At 34.3% G+C, this 19,588-nt stretch overlaps 1 protein-coding gene across 1 annotated transcript; it reads left to right on the top strand.

Annotated features, from left to right (window-relative positions):
• The first annotated feature begins 6,085 nt into the window (after positions 1-6,085).
• On the top strand, positions 6,086-19,467 carry LOC144845641 (uncharacterized). Its single transcript, XM_078703076.1, has 3 exons — positions 6,086-6,319; positions 18,555-18,778; positions 19,018-19,467. Exons 1-3 carry the CDS (start codon positions 6,086-6,088, stop codon positions 19,367-19,369), a joined length of 810 nt encoding a protein of 269 aa, XP_078559202.1. The 3' UTR covers positions 19,370-19,467.
• Positions 19,468-19,588: the final 121 nt, after the last annotated feature.

The raw sequence follows: 19,588 nt of genomic DNA, 5'->3' as shown, positions 1-19,588 counted from the left end.
ATTACAGTGGTGATAACTTGGATACAATGGCAATTTTATGTTATCCAAATAAGCATTCAGCTTCATGTGTAAACAGTATGAGTATGCGTTTCCTGCAATAGAACTCAACTGGTTTGTCCAAGTAAGGACTAGGTTTGTCCAAGTAAGGACCAGATTATGTCATGCTTTTACATACCTTGCAATCTTGTGCTTCCAGCAATAGCTGGGTAATTATGTATACCATGAAATGGAAAAAATGGAGCACCATTATCACCAGACATGAAATTTGCCCTCACGTATCCAGCATTTCCATTGTCTGGACCACAAGGTGCACACTGTTTTGCACTTTGACCTGCATTCTCCGGTTGATTCTGAAATATTTACATGAAAATGTTAATGGGAAAATGTAATATTTTAATCAGAATTTATAAATTACGTGACTGATTACACAATGGAATGGCATTATCAGTACACGTTAAGAAAAAGAAGGTAGAAGAGTAAGAAAGTCCTTTGACAAATTTCCTTATGAAAGTCAAGTATGCATATATAATATCTATACATTGATTTTATTTGACAGAATGCAAAATATAGTTCCCCAAACTGACAAAATAATAACATTTGAAAAACAGAAATAAAATCTTTTAAAATGAATAATGAAAATGTTCATATTTATTGAAAATGTTTATATCTTTTTTGGGTTTCCCACTTTTATTTCATCGTCATTAACATTGTTCCATTCATTATGATTTTTACATTTATACATTATCTAATCTAATTCATCATAATTGCTTAATTACAGTATTCGGTTTGTAACATGCTACAAATGTTATATTTTTACTGAACCTACCTGTAACTCATCGCAATCAAAGAACAGGCTTGTACCAATTATAAACGATGACTACATTCTCACACATACTTATCAACAGCTTCATGACTAAGAGAAGATGGCCCAATGACAAATGGCATCACCCCGATGTTGTTGTCTAAAATCTAAAATGTAAGTTACTATATAAGGAAAAGAGAAGTATTTTGGTATTGCTTACCTGCTCCAACTGTGTGGTGAATTACATTATCCTGAATTGCATCCCGATAGCAGGACTGAAGCCATTATGAAATGTATATTCACGTACAAACGATGAACTTTCTACAGTAACTTCTCCAATATCCAAGAAAGCAACTGAATAATGTGGCTCATAAAAATCTGAAACAAATAAATAAGTGTCACTATCGAATGAATAAGTGCCAGACAAAAACCTCAGGGAAAAAAAAGTTACAATTACAGAACTAACACTTTCCAATGTAAGAATGTTCCTTTATCGAAGTATTTTAACACAACCTGTGTTATTATAATGTATTATTCTGGTCCTCAATCTTTACTGGAAACTGAGGAAATTCGGATTAGGCCCTCCACGGACCCTCGACAGCCAGCAGTGCAGCGCCTACCAGATCAGCACACCGGGAGACAATCCCCTACTTTTTTCAAACAGTGTACCACGTTCTTTACCACGGCTTTACATCTCATCCGAAGAATAAGGCAATGAGAGTAAAGCATCCTGCCTAAGGAACCATGGTGGTCTATTTATAATTATTTTCTCTCAATCTAATAACAATCATTGCCATGATTCAATAAATTGTTTATTAAAAATATAAAAATCATCACCATTAATGACCAGAAATAATGAGTGATAGAGCTGATAATGTTAGTTTTCCCAACGATTATATAATCTTAAGTTTCCAAAGAAGGAAAGAAGGCAAATAAAGAGAATGCTAGAAGTTTGGACTGGCAAACAGTTTAGTGTACACATAAACAGTAGTTACTGGCACTGTATACTTCAACACAAAGAATAAATATTCTAAATATTTATTTCTTAGGCTTAATACTTACAATAGTTGATTAGATCCACTGCTAGCACTCTTCTTCCTTAGATTCATTCGCATAGTCTGACATTTTAACTTAAGGTACCTTCTCTGTGGGTGCTCAAATAAAAACTGTCAATGGATGTCAAAGGTTGAAAAAGCAATGCGTTGCTCAATTTCTAAACAATGACCCTGTTGTACACACATTTGACTGGATATTTGTTTAATTAATGTACAGTATGTATGCATGTATGAACATGCTCGCCTGCATCTTAAATTGAGAGGATCAGCTGTGTGTGTAGCATCCAATAAGAATTTAGTGAAGTTCGAGAAGCTGGGAAGAGCAACCCTGTGTTGATCTGGGCCTCCGTGACGTGGATAAATTAAACTTATTATACCTATTCATGGTAACAGTAACGTTTGTTGCTCTTAGAGTGGATACGGTAGTCTACAATTGAAGATGCTTTTAAAATTGGGGTAGGGGGAAGTATTAATAGAAGGTAGTGGGTTAAATAGAGGGAGACCTGCATTGAAAATTTGAAATGGACTGTAGTCTTCAAAAAGAAGTTGCTCTTAGATTGGATACACTAGTCTACAATTGATGGTGATTTTAGAATTATAATGCAGTATTAAATAGAAGATGGATAGTTAATTAGAGAGAAAAACTGCATTGACAATTTGAAAATGACATATAATTAATTAAAAAATCACCAACCTTAGAATCCAGATGTTCTGCAATATCCATTGTAAAATCTTCAATTAGATTAAACTGAACATCAAATTTCTCAACAACTTTTAGTGTTGATCTGCGATTGATATGTGGAAAACACCCTCAATGACAGAAAACTCTGTTGAGTTGATACCTTCTAGCGTGGATGAGTTGGAATAAACAATGCTGAATTTAAAGAAGTAACCACTTCCTGACAGATTAATGGCAAGATCAGTGAAGTTGGCCCAGCCATGGATTATATCTACAGTGTTGTTGCTGACGAGCTCTGCATCAGATACTCCTGGGCATTTTCCATGGATGTGAAGAATGTCCCAGATTTTGCACAATTTCACCCTGTAAAAATCATTGAATAATTCCTTTTTTTTTTGTAGAATATTTGTATCAAACCTATGGTGTATTACCACAGCTTGATAGCCTATATTGGAGTTTAGAAAGAATTGTGTTAAATCTACACTGGTATCCAATATAGAGATGCAAGGTTGAATCTCAAATAGCATCAGCCGTTGTAAACGTATACTCATTGTGCTTGAGAATTGATAGATGGTTTCTACTCCTGGGTCACTAGATGCCTCTTCTTCAGCTTGCTTCTCAGAATACCTGTGAACCAATTAGTTATGTTGTTTTGTAATGATATAGGCATTATGGTTATGTTCGTTACAAGCCACACATGAGAATACAATTTAAGACTTTGGACAAGACGATACAAGCCAGTTCTTTACTACAGTAACTCTACAGAAAACTCTACTTCAACTCATTACTTCTTAAATGTGACTTACGTTTTATTGCCTGTACTTGGACCTCCTGTTGTATTTGTTGCTCTCACACCCCTTGTTGGGTCTTCGGCTGGGGGAGAAGGATCGGTCATTGCTAATAACCTCAACTTCAAGACTCTCGTACAAAGTATTAAAAGAATAGGCAATGAAATAAAATTCAACTCATTTCTAAACATATAAAACTGAAAAAAGAAGAAATCTGGATAGATTATGTGATACTTAATAGAAGCCACACCAACGCCAACCATTATAACCGGTGTAGTGATGACTACCACGTATAAGTATCCAAAGAGTCTGCCAATCGCGATCAAAATAGTTCTCGCCATAAATGCTGGAGTCATGAACTGATCGTCTGGTCTATTTGGATCTTCTGGAACCCATATGAACATATCTCCATCCAGCTGCCTGTTATTTAGCATGACATAGTGACCTTGATGGTACACATCTAAGCGTTGAGGATTGGCATACCAGATGCCGACAACTATTTTCTGATCTGGAGCTGTGTTCAGGAAATGAAGTCATAACGTTTGAGGATTCGTTGAACTCTCATATACATCTCATAAGTCTCTCCAATTGCAACGATAGACATAAATGTGCTGATGCGCTCTTGACATGTGTACCCATGACACCAGCCGTGATCTTGTGGTCCATTGATCAAATCAACATAACCGTTAGACACAATGACGATTGGTGAAGACGTCGTAATTCTTGTGTCAGGATCAAGACTTTCAATAATCAACATAGCGTAATCTTAGTCATAGCATTCAAAAGCCTGCCAAGATTCATGCCATATGCAGTCTTCTGTACCAATGAAACCTTAATGAAAAGAGCAGAATAGATAAAAGATTTTACTACCATTGATGTCTGTAACCATCATGTTTGAAATTCTATAATCCTATAATTCTAAGTCCACGTCTCGGATCTCTATCCCACTCGTATGCAGAATCAGGAATAACATAACCAGGCCGTGATCCTACTAGAATTCCACCATCTTCGTCTCTGATCATTGCATTCTTAAATGCATCACAATCCATCTCCACGCACTCAGAAGGATTGAAGACCCCTTCCCTTCAATTTGTGACGTTTTGTAAAAATAATACATATATATTACTTTAAAAACATTAAACAAGGTCATTCCTTGTCTTAAATGTACGTTTTATGGTAAATTATGATAAAAAGTGAGAAACAATGCACTACCTATGTAGCTCGCGGCGAATGACCTCTCGTGGGCAGTCTTTAGGTCTAGCCTAGCTAGGCTGAGTTTTGTAGGCCTAGCCGGTAAACATCGGTAACGTACGAATATCGTATGCTAGTTATAAACCTAGCCTGACGTTGTATAGTTGCTGCATTAATTGTCTTTCTATATTTGCCAGACTCCGTTGATACAAAATGGGGAAAACCTGGTATTTTCGGTGAAAATTTATGAGTCTTCCATTTGTTTTGGCCTCACGATCAATCAAAAAGTGGGTGAATTACAGAAGAAAAACAAAAATATCAATCCGCACGCAATGCATTTTGGGATTTATAGCGGGCCACTAAAATTACAAGAATCAACTTATTTTTCACATTTTTAACCATTTAAAGACAAAAAAGTTACCATATAATATTTATTTTTACATTAATTGTAGTTTGTGACCTTAAATTAGATCTAAAAAACGTAGGGAAGGGGGTCTTTTTAACTTTACTGTAGTGTTAAGATTAAATGAAAAGTATTGTAGGTACAGAAAGTGTACTAGGTTGATGAGAATAATGCAATTAGCAAGTAAAGATACACAATGATTTACAATAACGTAACTTGGATAAATGCAAGCGGTCTGTAGATATATAGGATAAATACTATTAGTACTTACCCTAAATTAGGTATATGTATGTAAACCCTGTTCTTGTCTCTGACTGCTACCTTCTTTGTACCTATAAGCATTCAGCTTCATGTGTAAACAGTATGAGTATGCGTTTCCTGCAATAGAACTCAAACAATGGCAGTTGTTGGTTTGTCGAAGTAAGGACTAGGTTTGTCCAAGTAAGGACCAGATTATGTCATGCTTTTACATACCTTGCAATCTTGTGCTTCCAGCAATAGCTGGGTAATTATGTATACCATGAAATTGAAAAAATTGAGCACCATTACATGAAATTTGCCCACAGGAATCCAGCATTTCCGTTCTCTGGACGAGGTGCACGCTGTTTTGCACTTTGACCTGCATTCTCCGGTTGATTCTGAAATATTTACATGAAAATGTTAATGGAAAAATGTAATATTTTAATCAGAATTTATAAATTACGTAACTGATTACACAATGGAATGGCATTATCAGTACACGTTAAGAAAAAGGAGGTAGAAGAGTAAGAAAGTCCTTTGACAAATTTCCTTTCGAGTGAAAGTCAAGTATGCATATACTGTATAATATCTATACATTGATTTTATTTGACAGAATGCAAAATAGAGTTCCCCAAAATGAAAATATAATAAAAATTGAAATACAGAAAAAAAAAAAAACATCTTTTAAAATGAATTTCTTTTTTTTTTTTTTGGTTTCCCACTTTTATTTCATCGTCATTAACATTGTTTCATTCATTATGATTTTTACATATATACAGTATTCGGTTTGTAACATGCTATTTAATGTTAAATCTTACTGAACCTACCTGTAACTCATCGCAATCAAAGAACAGGCTTGTACCAATTATAAACGTCCATTCTCACACATACTTATCAACAGCTTCATGACTAAGAGAAGATGGCTCAATGACAACAAATGGCATCACCCCGATGTTGTTGTCAGCAAGAACAAGATCAGTCATTTACAACGGAACTCGAAATTTGGAAAAAGACTCCATAATCCCAATTCTTCCAGATGAAGAAATTGGCAATCTGTGTGCAGTCTCTCTGACCATCCCTCGTCATGAACACCGTGCAAAGAAGTATGGCCTTCGTTGTTGCTCCATTGACTTTCAACGTCACAATCTCCCCACTGACATGGTACAGCACCATCTCAGAGCCTACCACAGTGTTGTCTTGTAGGATGACATCTCTGGAGCTCTCAATTTCAATACCTGCTGGCCACGATATATCCTCAGCATTGTAGCGGTCTTGATATGTACCAGGAAAGACAGAACAGCAGATTAATCTAAAATGTAAGTTACTATATAAGGGAAAGAGAAGTATTTTGGCATTGCTTACCTGCTCCAACTGTGTGGTGAATTACATTATCCTGAATTGTTAGTCCTGAAGTACCAAACATCCCGATAGAAGGACTGAAGCCATTATGAAATGTATACAACCGCTGGACCTTCTACAGTAACTTCTCTAATATCCAAGAAAGCAACCTAAGGGAACATTATACTTACCCGTTGATTAAGTTAATTAACAATTGGGATGAAATATTTTACAGTACTTTGTACTTAATTTATTATTAACATTAAAACATATTTTAGTGTAAATTAAAAATAATTTTATTTTATAGTTGTTTATTTATAATTTAATTTAGCATTTACTTAAACTATAGGCTTAATATAATTAAGTTAAGTTATCTTGCCCAGTGGGCTAGTCACAACAAAAACAAAAATCAAGCCCTGCTGAAATGGAAGCCTTATAATTCTTTTTTGCACTTTTTTTTATAAAAAGAAGAATTATCTGCAATTGCGCCATTGGCTGCAACAGTATTTTTAATTAATGATTTATGGTTTTTTTCAAATAACTACTGCATATATCACAATATATCACTTTTTAACAATTAGCCAGTAAATCATGGTCTGGTGTTAACATTCTGAATTTTCCACTGATGCAGTGATGCCTGAATTTCACTACACTGCATAAAATATTAGTAAGCCTATTATAAGATTACCTTTTCCTTCAAATAGAATACAGTAAATGTCCATCTGGGTCTTGTCTTCTAATATGTGATGCTTCAAAACACATATCCAGTCGTCTTCTGTTGGCCATTTTGAGATTTTTTTCTTCTGAAGAAACAATAACAATTCTACTAATTTTTTAATTAATTATTAATTATTAGGTCGTACAGACAGTGACCAACAACTTTATGTCTTGTCTGAAGAATCACCCAAGAACACAGACAAGTCAGCACAGATCTCGAATTATAAAATATTGCTTATTGAATCGATCAAAAGATGTGTACGGCGTAACAGTTAGCGTTATTTAAATATTCCTTGTTTTTAACTATATAAATATTGACTTTTTGGAACTGAAGTTGATTTATAAAAAGCATATAGGCCTATTTACATCGTATTTGTTACATATAACCCTGAATAGTCTTTGGTTTGGTGTTTAATATAGGACATGCGGATAGATTGTACTGTATTTATTAGGTATTGGTATATAGGCTAGGCCAATACTAGGATGATAGGTCCCAGCATGTAGGCTAGCCTGCTGGGCCTAAAAAAAATAAACCTTAAACCAAAATTACATTTCCTAGTTTTTAGAATGAAAGCTGTCAACAGAAAAACCAATTGATATCTAAGCTAGGCCTAATTGAATATAGGGTCTTCGGCCTAGGCTAGCTTGATACTAGACTAACGATATAGCCTGTATAGTAATAATACTAGGGGCCTAGGCCTAGCCTAGCTAGGCCTTATAGGCCTAACCCATTCCCATAAAAGAAAGAAGAAGAAAACAGATCTGTCATATAGACCTAGCTAGCCTAACTAGGCCTAGAGCTATAATAGACTATAGGCCTAGTAGGCCTAGAGCTAATACTAGGCCTAGGCCTATTATTATGATTAGGCCTAGGCCTAGCCCTAGTAGGCCTATTCTATTGTTGCAACCACTTTACCTTAAAAAAAACAATTTGTATCCAAAGCTCCTTCCACATTCCAATAAAAAAACTACTAGCTAGGGGCCTAGGCCTAGCTAAGTATAAAAAGTGTATTGCTATACAATACAATACAACGGATAGGCCAGCTAGGCCGAAATCAAACTTCCCCGCAGGAGGTTCGTGCAAAAAAAACACTTAAATAGGCCTAGGCCTAGGCCCACACTTTTTTCTCTCGCGTTGTGGTAATAAAGATACGCAGCTAAAGTGAATTTCCTCCGCTACAGTGAACCACGGGCTAAGCCTACATATTTACCGATACTCGTCAATTTATTTTTTATGGCATCAATGCTACACATTTTGCCCATTGATAATACATTTTCTCGTACTAAAAGTACTTATTAATTTAATTCATTATGTCTATACTTTATTTATTTAGATATTTAGTTTCCGTTTCTTGTTGAATAAACTGCAAATAAATAAAGCTATTGTATTTCTAAAGGTTCCTTTAGCAAAATGGAATCATCTTTCCTATAGTATATAAGAATACAAAAATATTTAGGATCTCGCTATTTATCTGGGCGATGTAGTCTGTGGGGTTAAAGAATACTCGAGCGGAAGAATACAACACATAATAACCATATCTATTACCAGTAAAACAGCGTCCTCTCTTATTATTTCGCGTAGGTTTCAAATAACGGGGAAAAAAGTTAAGTAATATCTAATTAATGACTAATAATTACATTACATTTTAATATTTAATAGCATAAGTGTGTTCCACTCATAAAAGAGTATTTAATTCCAAAATTGTAATACAGTATATCGAAAAGTTAGATTTTTATTAGTGATAGAAATTTAGTATTATTTGGATAAAATAAAACTGTAAAAACATCATTCAAAAACCATCGTGGAAAAATACTTAACCAACTTCAATTTTGTTCAAATTTGGTACAATAATTCTATATGTATTTATTTATCTTTAGTATAAAAATTGGGTAATTTACTAGAATTTTAGAGGATCTGGACATTTTTTATTTTTCAAAATATGATGCCTATGGTTCTAATATACATTTACAACATTTTTTTTACTAAAAGTGCGCCTAAGTTATTAAAAAAAAAAACTTGATACTAGTATTTTTCTTTTACATTATAACATTTGTGTAGTAAATTTTTCTTCTCATAAGCTATTATAGTGTAGGCCTACATTTATATTATAGTAGAACCCCTCGTTTAATTGGGGACAGCTCTTTTTACTATTTCGCCTTAACGTCTGTTTTTTTAACATTCGCCATTTACATTGCAAATTATAAATGGTATTATTATTTTTTAGTGGATTTAGAATAGCTAGAACACGTGTGATAGTAGTTTTGACTACACTATATCAGGGAAGAGTGAGATTAAAGCAGTCGTGAATTAAAATTTCAATAAAATTTGTCAACAAATATAATTTTACTATTTCGCCTTAACGTCTGTTTTTTTAACATTCGCCATTTAGGCCTAGGCCTAGGCCTACATCGCATTATAAATGGTATTATAATTTATACTGGATTTGGAATAGCTAGAACAGTGTGTAGTTTAAACTATACTATATCACGGGAATGAACGTGAATTAAAATGTCCATAACATTTGTCAACAAATATAATTTTGCGATTTCGCCTTAACGTCTGTTTTTTTTTTACATTCGCCATTTGCATTATAAATGGTATTATTTTTATAATGGATTTGTAATAGCTAGAACATGTGTGTAGATCTTTTCCAGATGGATTTCTTTTCGAGATTTCTTTCAAACTAAATGAGGGGATCTGCTAGGTTCCCGCCCGGAGAAATAGTTTTTCTTACAAGATTTGAATAATCAACAATATCAACATTCAACAGTGTGGCGTGTTGACCGCAATGAATAACTATACCATCTTCCCCACTACACCTGCACCAACTCATTTGCATAATAACGCACCGCATACCAACTGATCAATATTTGTATAGGATTAGCAATCAATGGGTTGGTTGGATGGCTGCTGTTGTTCATCATTTAATTCATTGTATCAGTTGTTTTGATTTCTCATGATCAATTATTCACTTAATTCATTTCATTTATTCATGATCAAACACAGTAAAATGTAGTACATGGTTTGGAATAATGTTCGTTTGTTCAAAGTTAATAATTCACACAGAAATTGTGAAATTATTTATTACAATAATGCATATGTATTTAAATAAATAGAGAGAATACACTAGCCAGGCTAGGCATCGGCATCTTTACACATTTCTATTTATTTGTTCCTAATTTTCTGACATAACTTAGGTGTTCTTAAAATTGAGGGCGCCAAACATAAAATTTACGAGATCGGAAAGAGGCGGGAAGCCAAAAAAAATGATGGTGTGCTCCCTTGCCTCTAGCACGGTAAGGCTCTCTCACAGCCTTGGGGGTACCACACATCAGATGCTTTGATTTTATTGCCTCATAATGTGTGGTGGAAAGGGGGACGTTTAAATCTGTGAACCCCAAACACAGAAGCTCGCATAGCTTTAACTCGTTTCCACCGACCGGCATGGGGTTTGAACCCACGATAATCGTGTTCCACGACGCTCTACCAACTGAGCTATCCGGCCCTCTGGTTAATAGCAAGGTTAAAACTAGATTCGTTTCCTCAAAATTACGTCATGAATATGCAAATTTATGACGTAACGATTAGAATGACGTAATATGAAGCGCGTATAAGACTATACTATTGTCACCTTTTATTACGGGTAGTGCTCTAGTAACTATCGTTTGGATTGAATTCTCTCAGCTCTACTGGCTGGGGTTCGAATCTCTACGGATTTCTTTTTTTTAAAATAAATATAAAATGCTTTTCTTTTATTTTGAAAGAGAGATATTTAGAGAGTCAGGTTAATTTAGGATAATATAATGTAAAAGATTAACAACATCAACATTCAACAGTGTGGCGCGTTGACCGCCGCGAATGACTAACAATTGAATGTCAGAAAAAAAGGAATTATAGTTCTCTTCGTTACGTGTTTAGAAAAGAATTTATATCTCATCGTTGGTGGTATGTCGGCGTTGTTATGCAAATGGGTTTGTACAGGTGTAGTGGGAAAGATGGTATTCCAACCGTTTTAAACCAAAATATCGGCTAAATATATTCTTTTTTGCGTTTCAACATATATGTTAATGATTCCAATTACGATACAAACTTTTTTTTTTATTTTGTAGGTAAAATGGCAGATATAACCCTTTTTGTCTTTCCCCTTAACGTTTTCATACCACAATCGCTGTGCTAAGGGGAGTTTATTATTACTCTTAAGGCCATTTTATTCTAAAAAGAGGGAAGTAAAATCAACCGATTGACCCCTATCTAAGTTTATTTTCTGTCAATCCTTAAGGCTACAATTTATATAAAACAAAATAATTAAATGGTTAAATTCTGTTTCACCAAATTTATAAATAATTCTAGGTCCTAAAGAGGCATGTCTTTTAATTTGTTGTCGGTGTCTTCTATTCTAGGACTAGAAGGTCTAAGCGATGCGGCCTTTGCCGCCTGGCTGGGCGTGAGGTGAGTTGGTACCAATTTTAAAAACTAGTTGCATAGGCCTAGTCAGCTAAGCTAAAAGGTTAGGCCTAGCCTATTATAGTCGCCGCATAGTACTGTATATCGCTATTAATTAGGGCCAAAATAAAATAACTAACCTAGGGGCCTAGCTAGGCCTATTTAGCTTATCTTTCTTAGGCTAGGCCCTAGCCTAAGCCTAGCTAGGTAGGCCTAAAATAGGCCTAGTAGATATTCGCCCAGGATTCGCGTATGGGTGTTAAACGGATGATCGGGCCCACTTTTGTATGCGCACCAAACAAAAGGAGGCCTCCAAATAGCCATAAATAAACACAGAACTAAATGGCCATTAAACTAGTTTAGTATCTAGTCAAGTATCAGCCGCGCAATGTTTTTATGAATATAGTAAATATTAATTAATTATTAAACAGCCGATAAATACTAATCAATGTGTCTTAATACAAAACAAATTTTACTAATCTAACATCTAGTTTTAATGATTAATTATAATAATTAATCGTATATTTCTTTTGTTTACGTCTTTTCTTATTTCTGCATATCATTATTATACATGATACCCCAAACAACAAGGCTCATCTCATAAACACAATATTTCCCGTTTTTTTAATTGTACTTCTTCATTTCTTATGCACTTGGAGTTTATAACTTGATACAGAAACCATAATCCTGTTATCGATAAAATGAATATTAATTATTAATATTGGTAATGGTAACTAATAATAAATAAACTAATTTCCAACATTTAAAAAACCACAATTTGCAGAATAAAACCAAAACGGAAACAAAACAACTTTATTTATAAAAATCACACATACTTATTGGCACATGTAAAATAAATAAAAAAAACATGTACTGGCATAACTGACGGCCGCAATAACTGGTGGCTGAAATGATCCCAAAAGAGTTATGTTAATAATGTCTTTTTCCTTTTCATATAGGCCTAGTGTCTGATGTGTTGCTGGTTGCAGTTTTTCTCATTTTCTATGGCTATATTGTTCTTAGTTGAGGTCATATTCTAAATATGTAATTTGTATTGTCATGACGTTGAAAATATTTAAATAACAATTGTCCATGTGGTTTTTAACATCTTTAGATTCATCAGAGATTCATCTGATGTCCAAATCCAGTAAAAGTATTGGATTATTTTATTGATGATTTGTTCTACTGTACAATCATGTAAGAATTAGAAATCTGGCTACTCGCTCAAAGCTGCTACAGTAATGTACTGTGTTAGGAATACTATTAATTGAATCTAACATACACTGGATAGTTCCTAATTTCAATCTGTTACAGTATTAATTTTAAGAATTTTCTTAAGGAACATACTATACTAATTGTGCTTCATATTTTCATATTCATACCGGTAATTTTTTTAAAAACATTTGACGTTTTTAACATGTATGAAATCTATCTCCAGCAGGATCAATTACAGGACAATTGTTCTTGTCTTATATGTGATGATTTTTATGTATAAATAAATGATCATAATGTAAAGAAAAATAAATTAGAAACATTGACATTCTAGCTGAAATACTTTGAAATATTTAATCACTGAATAACTTAATAAATTACACTTTAATATTGTGAACATTTCCAAATTGATCAGCTTGTATTATACCATGTACCGTCAATTCTAATAGTAACCCACACTCTAATAGTAACCCCCCTTCTATAATAATAACCCACTACTACTACTAGTAACCCATGGGGGAGGTTATTATTAGAGTCACAAAAACTATTGAAAAAATGACATTAAGACTGGTCGTTTATTATGCAGCAATATTTTGAAAATAAGGAGATAATGCATGTTGATCTCGAGAGGACTGAGTGTTTTTGAGTTTATAAAATAAAGTTCAAACAAATGTATTTATTCGTACTGTTTTATTAATTTTCTATGATTTGCTGACCGGAAGGTTACTATTTTCAGGTGCCTTACTATTTTCAGGTGCCTAATTTAAGATTAGTAATAATAACCCACTACTCCAATAGTAATCCCCCTCCCCCTCCCCCACTTCTAATAGTAACCCACCCTAAAAAGCAATCAAAAAATAATAACCCAGGGTTACAATTAGAAGATTTACGGAATCAATTAGTTTAAACTAATTAATACATGCTATAGACTATTGTAGCCCAAATATCAAATTACACTTTTAATATTGCAAACATTTCCAAATTGATCAACTTGTAGTATATAACCATGTATCAATTAGTTTAAACTAATTAATCCATGCTATAATCTATAGACTATTGTAGCCCAAATATCAAATTACACTATTATTTATAATAATAACAGCAACCGGGAATCCACAAAATGTTAGGATTCAGCCAAGTAGCCTTTTTTGCAATTAAAATCTCATTACACGGAATCTCTTCGATGTTATAGAACACACTTCTCGTAGGCGTGTTGAATATGCGTGTAATAGCGTGTTGTATAAACGCGCCCTTAGGTGCAACAGCCTGACAAATTGATATGGTAACACTATTAAAAACAAGTATATCAATCAGAACGTTAACAAACGTTATGTTATATCTATTTTCAAACCTTTTAAAATCAAAAACTCATGAGCATCATTTTTTCATTCTTAACTTTCATCCTTATAATTATCCAATTTTGAATTGAGAATCCAGGATTTGATGTCAACAATTTCGCTACCTCTTTCTTGCCTGCAAAATGAGAAAAACAAAAATGCAATTATTCTATCATCTCTTACAGATGTATTTGTCCTATTTTGATGTCACATAACAGCTATCCACTTGGAATCGAGAAATTGAATATTTGCGACCAACAACCGGCCCATATTTTATAACTACTGTAGTACTGTACTTGTTCAAAAATAACACTATATTGATCTCTTTCCCTTTAATGTTCAACAATATTCCAATTAAAATGCTTAAATACAGAAGTATAGGCCTACAGGTACATATGACAACCTCAGACATCCATCCTATATTAGACTGGGTTCCAGCCCGTAAATTTTGGCACATATGGCGTTTTAAACGTATAATATAATACTCAGATTTACGCACTGAGGAAATATGTGAAGAAATCGATTTGCATGCCCGCAAACATCCGATAAGAATGACGTAGGTTATCATATCATATGTGCCAAATTATTTATCTTTACTATTTACGGGCTGGAACCCAGTCTAATCATATATATGCACTGCTCTTTAACCAATTGAATGCTCTTTGGCATGTGAAGAACGAACCTTTTTAAATATAAACTTACCTGTGAGATCGTCATGGTTGTATAGGTCATCTCCTATAGTAGTAAACAAAAACAATTTATAACATTAATATTTTATACATTTTCGTTCTTGATACATTGTACATTTGTGTTTTCAAATGTTTTGCTGCTAATATTGTAGTAGACTTACCTGATGTTGTGGCAATTTCTAGTTGTCCATAACTATCAGCATCATCTGCTGATAAACAACAATAAAATGTTAAGAATGTAATGTTTACGAAAATCTAATTTGTGTCTGATAAGTGCCATTTCCGGCATCTACAGTTGCACAACTCTTAAACATTTCTTATGACACAGGGACAGATTGGAATGGAAAATGGGACATGGATTAATTAATTTTAACACTAAAAAAGAACTTCATAGAAAGAGTCAATCTTAATTTCACCTCACCTCAGCACCAGCTGGTATAGATTTTTATTAGTAATGTTTTATAAGCTTACCTGTGATGTTTTCTTCTTCTTTAAAAGTTTCATCTGCTGATCAATAATAAATGAAAAGTTAACAATTTAATATATTCCTAATATCTATCTGTACATTAAGTACTTTGATTGCACTGATTGCATTGAAGAACTTAAGATCTACCATAAAATTTTTTTCCATGTTTAGAACCAACAAATATATGGTCTTGATTTTATGGCACTCTGGAATTGTCTCTTCTATTAGCAAAAGAAGTATTCTCATTTTACATACTTTGTTTATAAACTATATTAAAGCTTACCTGTAAAAGTATTCATTTCTACTTCTAGGCTTCTGGGTTATCTCCTATAGAAAAACACAATAAAATAATTAATTAAAAAAAAATTAAGTTTTCTTATTCTTCTTACCTGTACAAGTGTTGCCACTTGTTAATTTGACAAAATTTGCTGATTTTTCAATTACCTACTGGCAGAACAGGTAAGTAAAAGATATGTACTGTGTGGGTAATAAGCTGTACGGTCTATATAAAGGGCAGGAAATATTTTGAGATAATCTAGGTTTTGGCGAGATTCTGGTTTTTAAGGTGTTTATGCTTTGTGAGAGTGAAGTTTGCATTGTACCAGCAACAATGCCTATTTTTTTTTTTAAAAGATGTGCCGTGTTTAAAACGTTTTCACCCGCAACTACAGCAATTGCATTATAATTCTTTAATTTTGATATGTCCTTGGCTATTGGCTGTTCTTGTGGCCTCGAAGTCTCTGCTGCCTGCTTTTTATTTTGGGCATATACCGCATCACATGCTTGTGCATATCTAGCACTTTCCTGATCTCCTGTGATTTGTGATCATTATCTGTTATTAAAAACAATCCACTTAATATGTTCCCTTATAGAAGTATTTTAACACAACTTAAAGACTGTCTGAACCCAAAACAAGTAAGTGCCAGACAAAAAGCCTAAGGAAAAGCCTAGAATATTATATTTATCTTTGTTTGACCAATGTTTGACCAATATTTATCCAATTGTTCTGGAGGTTGTCTTTAATTTGAGGTGATTTATACAGCCGATGAAATCAAATTTGAAAGTAGTCTGTAATTGGATTTTTATGGGAGTGACGACTTGTAGGTACTTTTGGCTAGTCTTCAACATAAGTTGCTCTTAGAGTGGATACGATAGTCTACAATTGAAGATGCTTTTAAAATTGGGGTAGGGGGAAGTATTAATAGAAGGTAGTGGGTTAAATAGAGGGAGACCTGCATTGAATATTTGAAATGGACTGTAGTCTTCAAAAAGAAGTTGCTCTTAGATTGGATACGTCACTAGTCTACAATTGATGGTGATTTTTTAATTATAATGCAGTATTAAATAGAAGATGGATGGTTAATTAGAGAGAGAACTGCATTGACAATTTGAAAATGACTTATAATTAATTAAAAAATCACCAACCTTGGAATCCAGATGTTCTGCAATATCCGTTGTAAAATCTTCAATTAGATTAAACTGAAAATTAAATTTCTCCAAAACTTTTACTGTTGATCTGCGATTGATATGTGGAAAACACCCTCAATGACAGAAAACTCTGTTGAGTTGATACCTTCTAGCGTGGATGAGTTGGAATAAACAATGCTGAATTCAAAGAAGTAACCACTTCCCGACAGATTAATGGCAAGATCAGTGAAGTTGGCCCAGCCATGGATTATATCTACAGTGTTGTTGCTGACGAGCTCTGCATCAGATACTCCTCGGCATTTTCCATGGATGTGAAGAATGTCCCAGATTTTGCACAATTTCAGCCTGAAAAAATCAAAAAATCATTGAATAATTCCTTTTTTTCGTAGAATATTTGTATCAAACCTATGGTGTATTACCAAAGCTTGATAGCCTACAGTATATTGGAGTTTAGAAAGAATTGTGTTAAAACCTACACTGGTATCCAATATAGAGATGCAAGGCTGAACCTCAAATGGATGGTTCTCCATAGCATCAGCCGTAAACGTATACTCATTGTGCTTTGGGTCACTAGATGCCTCTTCTTCAGCTTGCTTCTCAGAATACCTGTGAACCAATTAGTTATGTTGGTTTGTAATAGGCAGGTTTCGCATTTTACGAATTACTGATACCGATACTGATACGTCATCATTATAAACTTTTTGAGCTGATCCCTAATTCATATCCGTAAATTGGTATTTGTGTTTTACTGGAATCAACCGCTGTATCCGTAAGTAGAAATACTGATACAATATTTAACATATTTATCAACTTTTTGCTTTAAATGTACGAAATTATGATTAGGATTTGAAAATATATAATATATTGCAACTAATTTACCCCAAAAAATAAATCAATGTCATCAGGATTGTCTTTCATGCAAGCTAGCCCTTTCCACCCATCCACACGACGTAGCCAGGCCTGTACTGTAGTCTGTTTCAATTTGCGCGCGAATAATCAGCCTAGCTAGCTAGCCTACCCCGTCCTCTAGTAGGCGCCTCTGAGATGGTTCCGCTCTAGCCTAGACCTACCCTTCTATTATCGAATTCCCTACCAAAATAAAACCAACTTTCCTGCCTCATTGGCGTCGTTCGTAGACGTAGGTTTTCACCTAAAAAAAAGCCTACTACTAGGCTAGGCCCTAGTAGGCTACTGGCTGGTAGGCCTACTATAGTACTAGGCCTAGGCCCTAGGCTATATTACTAGCCTATATGAGGGCATAGGCTAGGCCTAGATAGTTAGGGCCTCTACTAGTACTAGTAGGCCTAGTTAGTAGTAGTAGTAGTAGTAGAGGCCTAAGCTAGGCCTAGTAGTAGGCCTAGGATCCTAGCTTGGTAGGCCGGCCCTACTTATGCCTCTCTCTCTAGCTACTAGGCCCTAGGTCTGTATGTAGGCCTAACCCTAGTGGTAGGGTTTACTTTGCTAAGTTTTAATTTAAATTGTTGTATGATTATCCACCTAGGCCTATGTCAAAATAGGAAAATCATAAAATCGCGCGTAACTTACGCATATACAGCAACAGGTCAATCTTATGACAACGTTATACAATACAGTCTTATGTTTGCCACAATTAGAGATACGCTGCCAACAAAATTCGTGGAAAGATAGAAGAATAACATGGGGAAAAAAAAGATAGTGACAATAACAAGTGCAATCATAATATTAATGGTATGATGACATAATCAACATCAATAATGAATTAATAATAATATTTTATTCTCCCAAGATTATGAATCGATTCAATCCAAAATTGGACATTGTTCTACTGAAAGAGGTGGTGGCAGATGCCCCATTTTCTGTACCATTTGTGGATAGGACAAAAACGTGGGAAGGCATAGTGAGCAGAGTCAATAGTACACACCTAATAAACACAACTATAAGAGCTGCCAAAGAAAGAATCAAAGTACTTATAAAAGCTCATAAGCAGGATGAGATGAAGAGTTTAAGGGCGTAAGTAATTTTATTATTTTTTTTTAGTCGTATTTTTTTTGGTTGACTAAAAACAATAATTTTCCCTACCTGGCTTTGCCGACGGATGTGACGAGGAAAGCAAAAGTTTTCAAGAGTTGTCCGCTGAGCACATAGACTATTATGCACTATATAGATAAAAAAGAGGGCGAGATGGTGCAGCGGTAAGGAATCGGACTTGTGTGTGACAATATATTATTTATTTATTATTACATTTGCAGATCTGGTACAGCAGAAGAATACACTGAGCGGCAGACTTTGTTGACAGAAGTTGTTGCTTTAATGGAGGTACAGTCAAATAAGGCAGCTGAGAGAGTTAAAGAACAGCAAGGAAAAGATGTGCGTGACGCTGCAATGCAGTCGCTGAAAAGAGAGAGGAATGATGACGAGGTAACTGGGGCTCAAAAAAAAAAGAAAGAGAGCAATGTGAATAATTACTTACAACTGCGGAGAGAGCAGCATGAGCTGGAGAAAGAGAAATTTGATTTGGAGAAAAAAGAGCGAGAAGCACGCATTCAGCATGATGCGTCCGTGCTTGCTCTCTTGCAGCAGTTAATCAACAAAGAACAATAATTTAATAATTATATATTGTGTAATGTGTTTTTTGCATATAGGAAAAGTGTGTAGTTTGTTGTGGGTTGTGTTGATTTTGTTATTTGTTATGTTGAGAAAATTCCTATAAAACAGTGTAATAATATAAATAGCAATATTTAAAGATGTATTGTCCCCCAGAAAAAATAATTTGTAAATGTTTTTTGTTGAATACCCCATTTTAATGTCACATAATAGTTA

This window comes from Antedon bifida, chromosome 6, assembly GCF_963402885.1.
Source record: "Antedon bifida chromosome 6, ecAntBifi1.1, whole genome shotgun sequence".
NCBI lineage: Eukaryota > Metazoa > Echinodermata > Crinoidea > Comatulida > Antedonidae > Antedon > Antedon bifida.
The sequence above is the reverse complement of the archived record's forward strand: the minus strand, read 5'-3'. Positions and strand labels throughout refer to the sequence as shown.